The sequence below is a fragment of the Sus scrofa genome, unplaced genomic scaffold (assembly GCF_000003025.6).
Source record: "Sus scrofa isolate TJ Tabasco breed Duroc unplaced genomic scaffold, Sscrofa11.1 Contig2407, whole genome shotgun sequence".
NCBI lineage: Eukaryota > Metazoa > Chordata > Mammalia > Artiodactyla > Suidae > Sus > Sus scrofa.
Window position 1 is genome coordinate 1,373 of NW_018085084.1, and position 19,742 is coordinate 21,114.

The 19,742-nt window shown below is 41.0% G+C and overlaps 1 protein-coding gene across 1 annotated transcript in view; it reads left to right on the plus strand.

Moving 5' to 3' along the window:
- Positions 1–1,423: 1,423 nt before the first annotated feature.
- LOC110258568 (multidrug resistance-associated protein 4-like) overlaps positions 1,424–19,742 on the plus strand; it is a 54,959-nt gene continuing 36,640 nt past the window's right edge. Inside the window, exon 1 of the mRNA XM_021081816.1 lies at positions 1,424–1,597. Coding sequence (XP_020937475.1) covers positions 1,580–1,597 — 18 coding nt within the window. The 5' untranslated portion in view covers positions 1,424–1,579. The remainder of the gene's footprint in view (positions 1,598–19,742) is intronic.

Below are 19,742 nucleotides of genomic sequence, written 5' to 3' on the forward strand. Positions count from 1 at the left end.
TTGGTTTATAAAATGCCTTTGAACTGCTCTGATGAAGGTCTCCTATAAATAGGAATTCTTTGTGTATTCTTTTTCTTTTTTTTTTTTTTTTTTTTGTCTTTTTTTTTCTTGCCGCTCCCAGGCATATGGAGGATCTCCCAGGCTTAGGGGGTCAGAATCGGAGCTTTAGCCCACCCAGCCCTTACACCCAGAGCCACAGCAATGCGGCGCTATCCGAGCTGCGTCTGCAACCTACACCACAGCTCAAGGCAATGCCGGATCCTTAACCCACTGAGCAAGGGCAGGGACCGAACCCGCAACCTCATGGTTCTAGTCGGATTTGTTAACCACTGCGCCACAACGGAACTCCTGTGTAGTTGTTCTTGACCTTATTATGTGTTTTGTGTCTACTGGCTACTGACTTTTAAGGGACTGAAACCTTTGCTTTATAATTTCAAGATTTTTCCTTTCAAGATAGAATATCATAAAGATATTTAATATCAGGAAGTGATTTATTTTCGCTACCAAAGAATAATCCCTCTTAAATAATAGATGCCTGAGAAGGTATTATTTACGTACAAAACTTCTGACTTGTTGATCTCTGTAAAATTGCCCACATAATTCTCAAGGTCAAAGTGCCCAGACAGTAGGACTAAAGCTAATTCAATGAATTGTATCTAATGGAATGATTATTTATATCTAAAAGGTATAGACTTATTGTAAAATCTAGAAAAATGCCAAGACTGGACTTAAATATATAAAAAAGATAGGAATCTGAAAAATAAATAAAAGTTGACTTCCTATGAACCACCTAGGAGACTGCTGGCATTTCACTGGCACTAGATTGATTTTACTATTTTGTTATTTTTAATTTTTTTTGTCTTTTTGTCTTTTCAGGGCTGCACCCTCAGTATATGGAGGTTCCCAGGCTAGGGGTCTAATCGGAGCTGTAGCCACTGGCCTACGCCATAGCCATAGCAACGCCAGATCTGAGCCTCGTCTGTGACCTACACCACCGCTCGTTGCAATGCCGGATCCTTAACCCACTGAGCGAGGCCAGGGATCAAATCCGCAACCTCATGGTTCCTAGTCAGATTTGTTTCCACTGCGCCACGACAGGAACTCCTGATTTTGTTATTTTTAACTCTTTGGAGACTAGTTGTTCTCAACCAAGGACATTTGTCAATGTTTGACATTTTGGTTGCCACAGTTGTGGGGTGCTTCTGGTATCTAATGGGTAGAGTCCAGGGATCCTGCTGAACATCCTGCAGGACACAGGACTGGCCTCCAGTGCCCCCCCTACCCCGCAAAAAAAAGGAATTATCTGACCCATAATGTCAACAGTGCCATGGCTGAGAATCCTATAGACAGATCTCTATATAGAACTTTTAAACTTTATCTTCAGTAATCAAAGTTTTGCTGCCTACTGTTAATTGTTAATCCCTCCTGGATCTCTTTACAGGTTGGCATTGTGGGAAGAACAGGAGCTGGAAAAAGTTCTCTCGTCTCGGCCCTTTTCAGATTGTCGGAACCCAATGGTATAATTCGGATTGATGGGATCTGGACACACAACATTGGACTTCACGATTTAAGGAAGAAAATGACAGTCGTACCTCAGGTGTGCATCACAGAGCATTCTCTCGTGGTCTTTTCATAAGGCACCTAAGTTTAATTGCTTTTAATTTGATTGTTGTTTTTTCAAATTGCATGAAGCTGTTGATCTTTTCCCTCCCAATAGAGCACGTTTTTAGCAGCAGATATTTTCAACAGTTATTTCATCCAATATAAAGTTTTGTTTGTTCATTCATTTGTATGTGATTTGTTTGATAACTTACCCAGATGGATATCTGGACTCTTCCACTGATAGCCGTATCATTCTGAGGAAAAAAAATATAAATGGTTCGTTTAGCACTGGAGAGGTTCCTACAGGGAAACACGAATTTTAAGTGTCTTAATGATGAATCTTTGCTATAGGAACTAAAGCCACCCTTTCAAAAGTGATCATCTCCCAGGAGGCTTTCTGTGCTCCTGTGGGGCTCTGAGAATTAGAGAGTGTGTGGGTGCTTTGGGGAGACATTGAGAATTCAGCCATTCATCAGCGAGTAGAACCAGGGAGGCCGTAGAGAAGAGTGAGGAGGAGCACGGGACTCGGATCCCATCTCTGTGCTCCTCAGGCTTCTCCCCCTCACAGGGCAGCTCGCAGTGCCACCCCCTGGAGCTGTTGTGAGGACTGAACAGGTCCGTGCGTGTGGAGAGCTTCCTGCAGACCCCATGCCTGGTTGCTGTGACGGTGGAGCCTTGACGTGACCTTCCTGGGCTCTGGTTCTGTTTTCTTTTCTTCTGCTTCTTTAAAAAATATGATGTGCAGGGAGTGTTTGGAGATTGGATTATATGCACAGCAGACACTCCTATCATTCCTTTTGGTTCATCCACCCAAATAATTCAGAGAATACTGATTGAGCAATTACTAGTCTCTCATAAAATAGTCAAGGGCAACATAGGCTCTATGCCCACATCTTCCATCCTGCCCTCTGCTTTAACAGACTTGCTGTTTTTCTTTAATTTTTTTATTTTGAGGATATATCTATATCTATAGATATAGATATTGTTGTTCTTCTAACCTCTTGAGATGAGAAACACAGGAAAGAGTCAAGACAAAAGGCTCAGACAGATGTGCTTCCTGGAGTGCAGGTACAGTGAGCTCTGAAATGCCTGTTTAGTAGGAAGCATGTAGAACGTGGCACCAAAGGAAGGAGAACGTGGACGTGTGTCCTGTGACAGCACAGCTACTGCCACCCTCCCCTGACCTCTGAAATACCTAGAAGTGGTATGAGTACTTTTGAAAACAGGATATTTCTTTTAGACCACAGTGAGACGCCACCTCACACCCCTTATGATGTCCACTATCAAGAAAATAAAATGAGTGTTGGTGAGCATGTCAGCAAATTGGAATCCTGGGAGTTTCCGTCATGGTGTAGAGGAAACAAATCGGGCTAGTATCCATGAGGATGCGGGTTTGATCCATCCCTGTCCTCGCCTAGTGGGTCGGGGATCTGGTATGGCTGTGAGCTGTGGTTTAGGTTGCAGACGGATCTCAGATCCCAAGTTGCTGTGGCTGTGGTGTAGGCTGGCAGCTGTAGCTCAGATTCAGCCCCAAGCCTCGGAACCTCCATATGCTGTGAGTGTGGCCCTTTAAAAAAAAAAGAAGAAGAAAAGAAAAAAAAGGAATTGGAATTCTTTTGCCTTGCTGGTAGGAATTAAAATGGTGCAGCCACTGTAGAAAACAAGATGGAGTTTCCTCAAAAAAGTTAAAAATAGAATTATTCTATAATCCAGCAGTTCTGCTTTGGGGTATAGATTCAAAAGAATTGAGGAGTTCCCGTCGTGGCGCAGGGGTTAACGAATCCGACTAGGAAGCGGGTTCGGAACTAGGAACTAGGTTGCGGGTTCGGTCCCTGCCCTTGCTCAGTGGGTTAAGGATCCGGCGTTGCCGTGAGCTGTGGTGTAGGTTGCAGACGCAGCTCAGATCCCGCATTGCTGTGGCTCTGGTGTAGGCTGGTGGCTACAGCTCCGATTCGACCCCTAGCCTGGGAACCTCCATATGCCGCAGGAGCGGCCCAAGAAATAGCAAAAAGACAAAAAAAAAAAAAAAAAAAATTGAAAGCAGGGTTTTTAAGAGATACCTGCATATGCAGGTTCATAGCAGCATTATTCAGTGTAGCAAAAAGGTGAAGACAGAATGTGGTGCAGGAGTTCCCTAGTAGGATTTCCTGTTGTGGCTCAGTGGTTAACAAAGCCGAAAGGCATCTGTGAGCATGGGTTTGATCCCTGGCCTCGCTCGGTTAAGGATCTGGTGTTGCTGTGGCTGTGGTGTAGGCCAGCGGCTACAGCTCCAATTCGAACTCTAGCCTGGGCACCTCCAAATGCCACGGGTGTGGCCCAAAAAAGGACAAAAAAAAAAAAAAATAGAGTTCCCTGGTGCCTAGCGATTAAGGATTCAGCACAGCCACTGCTGCAGCTTGCGTTTGACCCCTGGCCTGGGAATTTCTTTCTTTCTTTCTTTCCTTCTTTTTTTCTTTCTTTCTTTCTTTCTTTCTTTTCTTTTCTTTTCTTTCTTTCTTTTCTTTCTTTCTTTTTTCTGCCACAGCAACGCGGGATCCAAGCCGCGTCTGCAACCTACACCACAGCTCACGGCAACACTGGATCGTTAACCCACTGAGCAAGGGCAGGGATCGAACCGCAACCTCATGGTTCCTAATCGGATTCGTTAACCACTGCGCCACGACGGGAACACCTGGCCTGGGAATTTCTGCATGCTATGGGTACAGCCAGAAAAAAAAAGTAGAAGAAAAAAAAATAAATATGGTGCATGTACAAACAATGAAATAGTTATCATCCCTATAAAGGATGGAATTCTGACACATGTTCTAATACAGAGAAACCTTGAGGGTGTTATGCTAAGTGAAATAACCAGTCACATGAGACAGATACTGCATGATTCTACTAATGACAGGTACCTAGAGTAGTCAGTTCAGGGAGACAGGAAGTAGGATGGTGGCTGCTAGGAGGTGGGGGAAGGAGAGTAGGGCGTTCTTGTTAAATGGTACAGAGTTTGAGTTTCGCAAGTTGAAAGGAGTTCTGTGGCTGGATGCTGGTGTTGGCTGTACAGCAGTGAGAATGTGTTTAATACTACTGATCTGTACATCTAAAAATGGTTAAGGTAGTAAATTTTCTGTGTATTTTAATCACAGTAAAACATTTTTAAAGATATCGCTTATGGGAGAAATAGAAATAAATTTTAGCACATAAAGTCTCTCTGTTAAAAGATTCCCTCTGTTATTTGATTTCACAACTTAGTGATTAACGAAAACAGATGAGTTTGCATTCTCAGGTTTTATGTTTTGATTGTACCCACTTCTGACATGGGCCAGCTGAAACTAGGTAGCAGAAATGATGAGTGTGCCTGAAAGTCCTTTTATGTCCTTGGATGAAAGGATTGAGAAATGTGCCCCTGTGTTTTTAATGCTTCTTAATAAGAAAAGTTTTATGCTTGTGTACAGAAAAGAATTCTGTAAACAAAGAAATAATGTTGGTTCTGTTCCTAATGTTTGGAAGCACATCTGAGCAAAGGCTCTACAGACCTTGGCATGAGCAGGTTTCGGTTCTATTGGTTTCTACCCTACTTTGGAGCATGCTCTACACACACACTCTGCATGCTTATGAAACCCTGCTAAGCTTTGTATCCACACAGATAAGGCTCACCAAGCATTGTAAACACAGAACCTTTATTATTCCACTTTTATTTTGGGAGCTGCTGCCTCACAGATTTGTTGTGAGGATGCCGCTGGGTGAGAAAGCGTTTGTTGTTGGGGATGCTCAGTCAGCAGCAACTATTATTATCCTTAAGGATCAAGGCACTGACCTTTTAGGTATTTTTCTTAAGTAAAGAAAGTAACAGAGGATGGGATTAAGATGGCGGAATAGAAGGACTGGATCGCAACTTCTCCCCTAAAAACAACAAAATTCACAACTAAAGACTGAGCACACTTCACCAAAATGGACCGGAAACCTTAAAAAAGATACCCTACTCCAGAAAAAAAAAGAGGAGGCCACATCAAGAGGTAGGAGGGGTGATTTCGTGATATAAACAACCCCATACCTCCTGGGTGGGAAGCTCCACAGACTGGAAACTAACTGGTTCACAGAGACTCATCTACAGGAGTGAGAGTTCTGAGCCACACATCAAACTCTCACATGTGGGGATCTGGCACTGGAGAAAGAGCCCCAGAGCATCTGGCATTGAAGGCCAGTGGGGCTTGTGCTGTGCGCAAGAGCTCCACCAGACTGGGGGAAACGGAGACCCCATTCTTAAAAGGCGCACACAGACTTTCACGTGCACTGAGTCCCAGGCCAAGCAACATCTCCATAGGAATCTGGGTCAAACCTGACCGCAGTTCTTGGAGGACATCCTGGGAAAACAGGGGTGAATGTGTCTTGTTGTGAGGGAAGGACATTGAAAGCAAAGCTTTCGGGAATATTCAGCAGCAGTGCCTTTCTCTGGAGGTGGCCATTTTGGGAAAATCTGGCCCCACCCGTCAGCCAGCTGCTGAGAAGCCCCAGGGCAAACAACAACCCAGGTGGGATCACAGCCCTGTCCCTCAGTAAATAGGCTACCTAAAGACCCTCAGGCACACAGCTGCCTCTAATCCAGCCAGAGACTAAGCCCCACCACCAGAGGGATTAGAATCGGCTCCTCCTACCAGGGGGCAGGCATCAGCCCCTCCCATCAGGAAGCCTACACCAAGCCTCCATACTGACTTCAGCCACAGGGGGCAGACATCAGAAGTAAGAGAGGCTACAACTCTATTATCTGTAAGAAGGTCACCACACCAAAAACCTATAAAAACGAAAAGACAGAGAACTGTAACTCAGATGAGGGAGAAAGAAAAAACCCCAGAAAAACAGCTAAGCCCTGAGGAGATTCTCAGCCTCCAGGAAAAAAACTTTAGACTGTTGATGCTGAAGATGATGCAAGACATTGGAAATAAACTGGAGGCAAAGATGGATAACTTACAGGAAACACTGACCAAAGAGATACAAGATATAAAACTGAAACAAGAAGAGATGCAAAATACAATAACTGAAATAAAAAATTCACTAGAAGCAGCTAACAGCAGAATACAGGAGGCAGAAGAACGAATAAGCGAGGTGGAGGACAGATTAGTGGAAATTATGGATGCAGAAGAGAAAAGAGAAAAAAGATTGAAAACAAATGAAGAGAGTCTCAGAGAACTCTGGGACAACGTGAAACGCACCAACATCCATATTATAGGGGTGCCAGAAGGAGAAGAGAGAGAGAAAGAGACAGAAAAAATATCCCAAGAGATAATAGCCAAAAACTTCCCTAACATGGGAAAGGAACCACTCACTCAAATCCAGGAAGCACAACGAGTACCATACAAAATAAACCTAAGGAGGAACACCCCGAGACACATAATAATCAAACTGACCAAACTTAAAGACAAAGAGAAAATCTTGAAAGCAGCTAGGGAAAAGAAACAAACAACATACAAAGGAACCCTGATAAGGCTATCAGCATATTTTTCAACAGAAACTCTGCAGGCCAGAAGGGAGTGGCATGATATACTCAACATGATGAAAGGAAAAAACCTCCAACCAAGATTACTCTACCCAGCAAGGCTCTCGTTCAGATTTGAAGGAGAAATCAAAACCTTCACAGATAAGCAAAAGCTGAGAGAATTCAGCACCACTAAACCAGCCTTACAACAAATACTAAAGGAACTTCTCTAGGCAGAAAAGAACAGAAGAAGAAGGAAAGGAAAAAGAGCAGCAAAAACAAATCCAAAGTAATTAATAAAATGTCAATAAGAACATACATATCAATAATTACCTTAAATGTGAATGGACTAAATGCCCCAACCAAAAGACATAGACTGGCTGAATGGATACAAAAACAAGACCCATATGTATGCTGTCTTCAAGAGACCCACTTCACTTCTAGGGACACATACAAATTGAAAGTGAGAGGATGGCTGAAAATATTTCATGCAAACGGGGATCAAAAGAAAGTTGGAATAGTAATACTCATATCAGACAAAATAGACTTTAAGATGAAGAATATTTTAAGGGACAAAGAAGGACATTACATAATGATCAAAGGATCAATCCAAGAAGATAATATAACAATTTTAAATATCTACGCACCCAACACAGGTTCACCACAATATATAAGGCAACTGCTAACATCCTTAAAAGGACAAATCGACAATAACACAATCATAGTGGGGGACTTTAACACCCCACTTACAGCAATGGACAGATCATCCAGACAGAGAATCAATAAGGAAACACAGGCCCTGAATGAAGCATTAAACCCGATGGACTTAATAGATATTTATAGGACATTTCATCCAAAAGCAGCAGAATACACATTCTTCTCAAGTGCAGAATATTCTTCTCATGGAATATTCTCTAAGATTGATCATATCCTGGGCTGCAAATCCTACCTCAGTAACTTTAAGAAAATTGAAATTATATCAAGCATCTTTTCCGACCACAATGCTGTATGACTGGACATCAACAACAAGAAGAAAACTGCAAAAAACACAAACACGTGGAGACTCAACAACATGCTACTAAACAACCAATGGATCACTGAAGAAATCAAAGAGCAAATTAAAAAATACCTAGCAGCAAATGACAATGAAGATACAACAAAAGCAGTTCTAAGAGGGCAGTTTATAGCAATACAAGCCCACATCAGGAAACAAGAAAAAGCCCAAATAAACAAGCTAACTTTACATCTAAAGCAGCTTGAGAGAGAACAGACAAGACCTAAAGTTAGTAGAAGGAAAGAAACCATCAAGATCAGAGCAGAAATCAATGAAATAGAAGCAAAGAAAACCATAGAAAAGATCAATGAAACGAAAAGCTGGTTCTTTGAAAAGATCAACAAAATTGATAAACCTTTAGCCAGACTTCTCAAGCAAAAAAGAGAGAGGACTCAAATCAATAAAATTAGAAATGAAAAAGGAGAAGTAACAACGGACACCACAGAAACACAAAGTATCATAAGAGACTACTATATGCAACTATATGCCAATAAAATGGAAAACCTAGAAGAAATGGACAAATTCTTAGAAAAGTACAAGCTTCCAAGACTAAACCAAGATGAAATGGAAGAGATGAATGGACCCATCACAAGTACTGAAATTGAAACTGTGATTTAAAAACTTCCAACAAATAAAAGTCCAGGACCAGATGGCTTCACAGGCAAATTCTATCAAACATTTAGAGAAGAGCTAACACCTCTCCTTCGGAAACTATTTCAAAAAATTGCAGAGGAAGGGATGCTCCCAAACACATTCTATGAGACCACTGTCACCCTGGTACCAAAACCAGACAAAGAATCCACCAAAAAAGAAAACTACAGGCCAATATCACTGATGAACATCGAAGCAAAAATCCTCAATAAAATACTAGCAAACCACATCAAACAATACATTAAAAGGATTATATATCATGATCCCTGGATTTAGCCCAGGGATGCAAGGGTTCTTCAATATCCGCAAATCCATCAGTGTGATACACCACATGAACAAACTGAAGAATAAAAACCATATGATCCTCTCAATAGACACGGAAAAAGCCTTTGAAAAAATCCAACACCCATTTCTGATAAAAACCCTTCAGAAAGTGGGCATAGAGGGAACCTACCTCAACATGATAAAGGCCATATTCGACAAACCCACAGCGAACATCATTCTCAGTGGTGAAAAGCTGAAAGAATTCCCACTGAGATCAGGAACAAGACAAGGACGTCTGCTCTCGCCACTCCTCTTCAACATAGTTCTGAAAGTCCTAGCCACAGCAATCAGAGAAGTAAAAGAAATAAAAGGAATCCAAATTGGAAAGGAAGAAGTAAAACTATCCCTATTTGCAGATGACATGGTACTCTACCTAGAGAATCCTAAAGACTCTACCAGAAAACTGTTAGAGCTCATCCACGAATTTGGCAAAGTCGCAGGATACAAAATCAATACACAGAAATGGACAGCATTTCTATACACTAACAATGAAAGAGCAGAAAAAGAAATTAGGGAAGCAATCCCATTTACCATTGCATCCAAAAGAATAAAATACCTAGGAGTAAACCTACCTAAAGAGACAAAAGACCTGTACTCTGAAAACTATAAGCCACTGATGAAAGAAATCAAAGATGACACAAATAGATGGAAAAATATACCATGTTCGTGGATTGGAAGAGTTCATATTATCAAAATGACTATACTACCCAAGGCAATCTACAGATTCAGTGCAATCCCTATCAAATTACCAAGGACATTTTTCACAGAACTTGAACAAAATATTCTAAAGTTTGTTTGGAAGCACAAAAGACCCAGAATAGCCAAAGCCATCCTGAAAAAGAAAAATGGAGCTGGAAGAATCAGGCTTTCTGACTTCAAACTATACTACAAAGCAACAGTCGTCAAAACTGCATGGTACTGGCACAAAGACAGAAATATAAATCAGTGGAACAGGATAGAAAGCCCAGAATTAAACCCACGCACCTACAGCCAACTCATCTATGACAAAGGAGGCAAGAATATACAATGGAGAAAGGACAGCTTGTCCAATAAGTGGTGCTGGGAAAACTGGACAGCCACATGGAAAAGAATGAAATGAGAACACTCCCTAACACCATACACAAAAATAAACTCCAAATGGATTAGAGACCTAGATATAAGACCAGACACTATCAAACTCTTAGAGGAAAACATAGGCCAAACACTCTCTGACATAAGCGACAGCAACATCTTCTCAGATCCACCTATCAGAGTATTGACAATAAAAAGAAAAATAAACAAATGAGATCTACTCAAACTGAAAAGTTTCTGCACAGCAAAGGAAACCCTAAACAACACAAAAAGACAACCCACAGAATGGGAGAAAACCTTTGCAAGTGAATCAACTGACAAGGGATTAATCTCCAAAATTTATACACACCTCCTGCAGCTCCATACCAAAAAAACAAACAACCCCATCCAAAAATGGGCAGAAGATCTAAACGGACGGTTCTCCAAAGAAGACATACAGATGGCCGAGAAACACATGAAAAGATGTTCAGCGTCACTCATTGTTAGAGAAATGCAAATCAAAACCACGATGAGGTACCACCTTACACCAGCCAGAATGGCCATCATCCAAAAGTCTACCAACAATAAGTGCTGGAGAGGGTGTAGAGAAAAAGGAACCCTAGTACACTGTTGGTGGGATTGTAAATTGGTGCACCCACTGTGCAAAGCAGTATGGAGACTCCTCAGAAAACTAAACATAGATCTCCCATTTGATCCAGCAATCCCACCCCTGGGCATCTATCCAGAGAAAACCACGACTCGCAAAGACACATGTACTCCGATGTTCATCGCAGCACTCTTTACAATAGCCAAGACATGGAAACAACCTCAATGTCCATCGACAGAGGAGTGGATCCAGAAGAAGTGGTACATATACACAATGGAATATTACTCAGCCATTAAAAAGAACGAAATACTGGCATTTTTAGCAACATGGATGGACCTAGAAATTATCATGCTAAGTGAGGTCAGCCATACAATGAGACACTGACATCAAATGCTTTCAGTGACATATGGAATCTGAAAAAAGGACAGACGGAACTTCTTTGCAGAACAGATGCTGACTCACAGACATTGAAAAACTTATGGTCTCCAGAAGAGACAGTTTGGGGGTGGGGGGATGTGCTTGGGCTGTGGGATGGAAATCCTGTGAAATCAGATTGTTATGATCATTATGCAACTACAGATGTGATAAATTCATTTGAGTAATAAAAAAAAAGGAAGTAACATTCTGGAATGACTTGGCTCATTAATTTCTGTTTGTTTTTGTAGTCCGTGATTTTTTTAATATTTATTCCTTATAATATAAACCAAATTATTTCTACAAATTTAAAGAGTAAAGGACACAGACAAAAACACACATAATCAGTAGAAGTTTTGGGGAAAAGCATAGCAGATAAATGTCTAATCTTTTTCTTTTCTGGCTCCCCTCCCTCCAGGCTCTTTCCTGATCACCACTCTGTGCTCACTCAGACTTCCCAGTCTCCCATGAAGACCTCTGGCATTTTTCTCAGCCCTCCCCCCATGCTCCACATTTTCTTCGTATGAGGCTCTAGAGGGCCTTTGTCTCTCATTTCTGTTGCTTTAGTGCTTGTTGAGGCCCTGACAAGTTACAAGCATGAATAATAATTCCTAACATTTGTGGAATCCTCAACATGTTTTAGCTTCTTTTCCTACCATCTTTCACTTAATCCTCCCAATTCTGTTATCCTTACCTGACAGGTGAAAAAGCTGAGGTACTGTGAGCTACCCCACTACCAACTAAGGGGAAGGGCCAGGATTCAAATTTTGTGTGTCTCTGTTTTTTCTTAGTTTGAAGTATAGTTGATTTATATGTTTCAGGTGCACAGTAAAATGATTCAATTATACATATATCCATATACATGTTTTTCAATTGATTTTCCATTATAGCTTATTGCAAGATTTTGAATATAGTTCCCTGTGCTATACAGTAGGTCCTTGTTTATCTATTCTGTATATAGTAGTCCATATATTTTAATCTCAAATTCCTAATTTATCCCTCCCCCACATCCCCCTTTTGTAAACATTAGTTTCTTTTCCATGTCTATGAGTCCATCTGTTTTGTAATTAAGTTCATTTGTATCATTATTTTAGACTCCACATATAAATGATATCATATGATAATTATTCTCTGACTTACTTCATTGTATGATACACTCTAGGACCATTCCGTGTTGCTGCAAATGGCATTATTTCATTCTTTTTTATGGCTGAGTAATATTCCCTTACATTCCATATATATATATATATATATATATATATATATATATATATATATATATATATATACACCACATCACCTCAATCCATTCTATCAAATGGCATTTAGGTAGCTTCCATGTCTCTGCTGTTTTAAGTAGTGCTGCTGTAAACATTGGGGTACATGTGTCTTTTTGAATTAGCATTTTCAGTTTTTCTACATATATGCCCAGAAGTGGAACTGCTATACTACTTGGTAACTCTTTTTTTCAGTTTTTAAAGAAACCTCCATACTGTTTTCCATAGTGGTTGTACTAGTTAACAGTGTAGGCAGGTCCCCTTTTCTCCAAAATCTGCCTAGTATTTGTTTTTTGTAGACTTATAAATAATGACCCTTCTGACTGGTATGAGGTGATACCTCATTATAGTTTTCATTTGCATTTTGCTAATAATCGGTGCTGTTGAGTATCTTTTCATGTGCCTGCTGGCCATCTGTATGTCTTCTTTGGAGAAATGTCTTTATCTGTTTAGGTCTTCTGCCCATTTTTTGATTGGGTTGTTTGATTTCTTTTGCTGTTGTTGTTTTGTTTTGCTTTTTAGGGTTGCACCTGTGGTATGTGGAAATTCCCAGGTTAGGGGTTGAATCGGAGCTGCCGGCCTACACCATGGCCACAGCAACGCCAGATCCAAGCTCTGCCTTTGACCTACACCAGTTCATGGCAATTCTGGGTTCTTAACAAGCCCAGGACTGAACCTGCATCCCCATGGATACTAGTTGTTTTTGCTACTGCTGAGCCACAACGGGAACTCCCTGTTTTGTTTTGTTTTGTTTTGAAATTGAGCTGTTCCATACATAGAAATCTGTTGCTTGTTCTGTATACTAATAACAACATAGCAGAAGGAGAAATTAAGGAAAAAATTCCATTTATCATCACATCAGAAAAAAAAAACCCCAAGGAGGCAAAAGACCTATACCCCAAAATCTATAGGATATTGATGAAAGAAATTGAAGATATCACAAACAGATGGAAACATATGCCATGTTCTTGAATTGGAAGAATCAATATTGTTAAAATGACTAAAGCAACCTACAGATTCAGTGCAGTCTCTGTCACATTACCAATGGCATTTTTCACACACCTAGAACAAAACATTTTATTCTTTTTTTTTTTTGGTCTTTTCGCTATTTCTTTGGGCACACCACAGCTCACGGCAACGCCGGATCGTTAACCCACTGAGCAAGGGCAGGGACCGAACCCGCAACCTCATGGTTCCTAGTCGGATTCATTAACCACTGCGTAGAACAAAACATTTTAAAATGTGTATGGGAAAAGAAAAAGATCTCTAATAGCCAAAACAATCTTGAGAAAGAAGTACAGAGCTGGAGGAATCATGTTCCCTGACTTCAGACCATACTACAAAGCTACAATAATGAAAACAGTACAGTATTGGCAAAAACATCAGATACATAATCAGTGACACAGGATAGAAAGCCCAGAAATAAACCCATGCACTTATGGTCAGTTTGTCTTAAGACGAAGGATGGAAGGATATACAGTGGAGAAGACAGTCTCATTAATAAGTGGTGCTGGGACATCTGGAACAGCTCTATGTAAGAGGATGAAATGAGAACATTCTCTAACACCATATACACAAATAAATTCAAAATGAATTAAAGACCTAAATGTAAGAGGAGATACCATAAAACTCCTAGAGGAAAATATAGGAAGAACACTCTTTGACATGAATCACAGCAATATTTTCTTGGATCCATCTCCTAGACTAATGGTGAAAAAAAAGCAAAAATAAATCAATGGGGCCTAATTAAGCTTCAACGCTTTTTCACGGCAAAGGAAAATATAAACAAAGCAAAAAGAACTCTTAGGAAATGGGAGAAAATATATGCAAATTATGCAACTGACAAAGGGTCAATTTCCAAATAGAGACAGGATTCAAATTTAATTTAAGGAGAATTCCAACTCCATAGCCTGAGCAGATAACCACTCTGCTAGTGACCTCAAAATCCTCTTGATTGCAGTCCATGGTGGAACTGCTTCATATCATGATTTTATGTGAGCGTGGGGCACACACATAAGACACACACAGGAACAAAACCTTCACAAAATAATATTACTCTTGCTCTGTGCTCTGATCTTTTCTATCAGTTCTAGTTCATATTAGAGACAATGATGGTCGTGTGGCACATTTATTTCCTGATCCTTTGGTTGCACCTGCATTTTGACAAACACTGTCCCTCCCTATCCCCCTGTTGGGCTGGTCCTGGTCCATGTGAGCCTCATACCAGGGGCTTAATTGTTCCAGATTCTCCCGGCAGCCCTGCAAGGTTAGCGCCATCTTCCAGAGAGGGGACTGATGCTTGGGAAGGGTAAGAGCTCACTGTGAGTCTACTAGCTGATAAGTAGTAGAATCAGACCTTAGAACTGTCCTTTTTTTAAAAAAAAAACTAAATGTTTGTTGAAGTGAATGATATTCTCATCAGATATTTTTTCCACTTTTTCCTATCACCCCACTCAAAAGGATTCCCCAAACCATAACAAAAGTGAACAACTACAAAGCAAAGCTGGAAGGTATTTCTCCTAGTGTTGTACCCCTAATTTGAAGGACAATATCAGTTTAGAAATAGGCTTATTCACTTATATGCCACGGGCTAATAAGTGTCAAGATATTCAATTATCTTACCCTCTCCAGCACAGAGCCATTTTTCTTCACAATGTCAAGCTGGCTATGGAGGTGGAGAAAATCTATTGTTTTGGTTACCTGAAGTTACCTATTTAAGTGCAGAAAGCTTATATCCTTCTTCCCCCAAACAAATAGGAAGCAGTGTTGCTTGTGTCTGAACACCCTGATGGAGGGACCCTAGGAAGCTGAGAGCAGACCCTGAGCAGGGTCTGCTTCTTGAGTGCTGTTTCTTGAGTTGTCTGCTTAGGTGAGCTGGGCCCACATCAGCCTCCCTGACTCCCTGCTCCCTGTGATCCTGGGAGCAGTGGGAGCTTCTGGGGTGCTCTCTCCCCGTCCCAGGCTCATCCCTGTCACTGCTGACCCCATCATGAGCAGATCAGAACTAAGAAGATGTGGTCTTAGCAAGGACCTGCACAGGAACCAGAGACAGAGGAGTGGGGACTTAGTCAGTCCTGGAGTCCTGGGGGACCTTTCAAAAACAGTTATGGAGGCATAGACAGTGCTTCTCCATTTGTGTTCTGACTTTCAGGAAGAAGCAATAATTGAAAGCATTTCAAATACTTTCCATTGACAATGGTCAGCCACAGTGTATGTGTTCTTTGTGTTCCAGACTGAAGTGTGTTCCCCAGAAAGAACAGCAACTGTGATGATATTAAGGGAACAGAAGCAAAGTTGCTTCTCTGAAAGAATCTGGAAAACAGATTTCAAAACTTCATTGGATGTTTCTTCATACCTAGGGATCTTTATCCTTTTGGCACAAAGATAATATTTTCAGTTGAAGAGGGATCCCATGTAAACTGAGTATTTATGCTTGTAACTCAAAGTTTGGCACTGAACAGCGTCTGTCATCTTTATCATGATTAAACAGATTCATTTTTGATATTTAAGAGGTTTTTTTTAAAAAACAAAACAAAACAAAACAAAAGGTGAATATTTTTTAAACAGCCCACGCTGCTCATTTGATATTTCCATTCCTGCGTTTTCTTCAGTAGTTCGAAGAAACTGAACCAGAGCTGTCTTTTTAAGACTCCTCCCTGATTACCTAGGTTTCTTTCCCTTTTTTTCTTATTAATAACAAAACTCAAAGAGGAGGTGGATGTAGTGTTACTAGTAAAGAAAGACAACTGGATTCTAGCCTAACGCAGGCGGCACTTTGTTTCTGACACTGAAATCTTTGTAAAATCCCATGAAACTGTTCCTTGGAGTCGCTGCAAGAGGACTTTATGGGACTTAAGTTCTCTTTGCTTTGTTGGTAAACAGTGTTCTTCTGATTATGAATGGTGATTAGTTGATTCAGAGGCTACAGGATTTAAAAAGAAAAGAAGGAAGCCAAGATGTACAGTGACTTCAGTGACTTCTGCTGTAGCTGCCAACCTACACCAGAGCCACAGCAACACAGGATCCGAGCCACGTCTGCAGTGAAACAGGGGCACTGGCTGCCCCTTAAGTCAGGTCCTCAGATTAGAAATGAGAAGGTAGCCCTTAGGAAACAGCAGCAATAGCTACTCTTGAGGATGTATTTTAGTGGAGGGCGGTTTTCTGGTTTGGGACTGAAACAATTTGGGCAAACTGTTGTGCTTAATCCGTGTAATTTGTCACCAGTTGTATGGTTTTTGCCTTGATCCCAGGTCTTTAAACCTGGGTAGGGTTTCTTTTTAAGATAATGAGGGTCTTGTCTTCCAGCAGCGCAGACACAAGGGCCAGTAAGACTGCAGTTCTCAGTCTTGCAGCTGTGTTGAGGGATTATCCACTTACTACACTAAGTGCTCTGATTCAGAGTGGCCGTTTTTGGGTAACACAGCTAATATGAACTTGTGTTCTCTTAGTTAAAGTACAAAAAATTACTACTGAATGTGGCAGAAAGAATTAAATTTGGTTTTGGTTTGTTTTTAGTAATTTCATTGAAGTATAGGTGACTCCCAATGTTTGTTAGTTTCAGGTGTACAGCAAAATGAATCAGCCATACACACACACACATATACATATATCCATTCTTTTCCAGATTCTATCCCCATATAAGCTATCACAGGGTATTTAATAGTTTTCCTTGAGATACCGAGTAGGTCCTGGTTACCAATCGACTTAGTATATAGTAGTGTGTGTATGCCAGTCTCAACCTCCCAATCCATACAAAGGATTAAATTTTAAAGGCATAAATTTTAAACCATGATGAATACAATTTGCGGGTGGGGAGCTGCACCCGAAGTTCCCAGGCCAGGGATCAAACCTTCACAGCAGTGGCAGCCTGCCGTGGCAATGCTGGATCCTTAACCTGCTGTACCACAAGGGACGTTCCAAAACAATTTGGAAACGAATGTCCCACTTACTGTTTTACATTGAACAAGTGTATTGGTTTCCCTGACTCTGCTGTGCCAGCTAACTCTTAGTAAATGCAGTTTAATTGTGCACCTTCAGAAAAAAAAAGATGTGGGCCGATAAATTTTGTGGGTATTTACGTGAAGGTTGTGTGTCCTACTATAAATGTCTACAATGAGTGTTTTGCCTGCAGATGTTGATAAAATTAATTTATTAACTTCATTGCTTAGAGGTAATTAAATATTATCTGTCGGAAATGATCATTAGTTTGACCCTTACCTGCCCTTGCAGTGTATGTCTGTGAGCATTTTGATTACTTTGGAAGATAACAGTGGTTTCTTATTGGCAAGGGATGAACGTAAAAACCAAAGCGAACACTGTGCCTAAAAGGCATTGACATTTTCAAACAGACATTGTTCACGAGTTGCTGCTTTAAAGAAAAATGCAACTTCAGTCAGTGTTTTAATCAATCCTTCTTTTCCTTCAACTTTTTGTTGAAATTTTACTGATTTTGAAACATTTGGCACTAACAGAGAAATATTTATTAAACTATGTTCTTTCATCTAATACTGCTAAGTAAATACTAGTAATGCCCAGTATGTTCTTTTAAACTGTTACTACAGATTTAAATGTGGGCCCTTATTGCTGTCGGAGATCTTAACCTTATTATTATTTTTTTTCTTTTTACGACAACCAGCAATGGTTTGGTGCTAATGGGCAGAACCTCCTTAAGGCCTGCCGTGTGTCTGAGGGCTCTGACCACAGCTCAGCCTGAAGCAGCTGCAGGTGTCTGGCAGGGGCTCAGGAGGAAGGACTCCTCTTTCTGCAAAGAATCTCACTCTAGTCTCCAGTCTTTGCAGAGCCTCATCCCCTTCAAGGAGTTTCCTGAAGAGAAGAAGGTGAGGGAGGTGACAGTAGAGACAGGCCCCGATTATGAAGCAGGTGATTGAACTTTAAATGGGGTCCCTGTGTCTGTTCTCCTGAACCAGCAAAATTGCTGTCAGTAACCTGCTAATACTGTGAGCCTTTTCTTTGTGAATTGAAGGAAGAGATTAAAAACAAAGTTATTAAAAAGATTTTTTTTTTTTTTTTTTAGCCTAGGTAACGCCTGTCTAGAGTATATGTTGAAAACCTGGTGGATGCTTCAAACCTTAGAGCCCTTACAAGACGTGAACTTGCTCTGTGAGAGGAACCTGGAGGGAAAAACTGTTCAGGTCACACAAGCTGTGATGGGCAAAGAGACATTCTTGTCCTTATTATGAGCACAGAGACCCTTCTCCCTTCTCCCAGTTGGGCTCAAAGCTGGTTCATTAACCATCATCATCTCCTCAAACACGAGTCCTTGAAGGGTCCCGCATCTGGGCCCCGGAGTAGAATCCGGCCCCTGGTTTAGAGCCTTGAGGGAAGGTGGGGAGAGTCAGAGGGGAGGGGGGAATAGTGGGCACCAGCCTCCCCTCGCCTGCTCACGTCGTTTGTGTAAACCTCGTGGAAAAGCCGAAGGAAGCGCCATTGCCTGGCCTGTGGAAACAGAGTTGCTCATTCCAGAGAGTGAGAAGTTTTTCCAAAATGTAAAGTAGGTGATGGTGATTTCCCTGACAGGGAACTCTTACCATTGCCTAAGTGGTTGTTTAGTCTTTGAACCTAAATTTGAGAGTTTTAAGGGGACCTTGCATTTGGGTCTCAGGATTTTTCAGCTCAGTTCAGTATTCCTTTTGTAATGTCATGTGACCAGTGATTTTCAGTGCTTTGGAGGTATGTTGGCCGCTTAAACAGCTTTGTGCAAAGAGAGCTCCCTTCATAATTTTTTGAAAAATTTTATTTATATGTAGTTAATTGACAAGGTTGGGATAATTTCTGCTGTACAACTAAGTGACCCAGTCATGTGTATACACATATCCATTTCTCTCAGATTCTTTCCCCACATAGATTATCACCGGACACCGGGTAGAGTTCTCTGTGCTGTACAGCAGGTCCCCAGTGGCCAGTCCTTCCATACACCTCAGTGTGCATATGCCAATCCCAAACCCCCGGTCCATCCCTCGCTTCCCCCCACCTGTCCCCTTTGGCAACTGTATGTTTTTCAATGTCTGTGTATCTGTTTCCGTCCTGTAAATAAGTTCATTTGTGTCCTTTCTTTTTAGATTCCACATGTAGGTGATATCAGATGATGCTGGTCTTTCACTGTCTAATTTCACTTAGTATGATAATCTCTAGTTCCATCCATGTTGCTGCTGATGGCATTGTTTCATGCTTTCTATGGCTAAGTAATAGTCCACTGTGTATCTATATACCACATCTTTTTTTTTTTTTTTGTCTTTTTGCTATTTCTTGGGCCACTCACGAGGCATATGGAGGTTCCCAGGCTAGGGG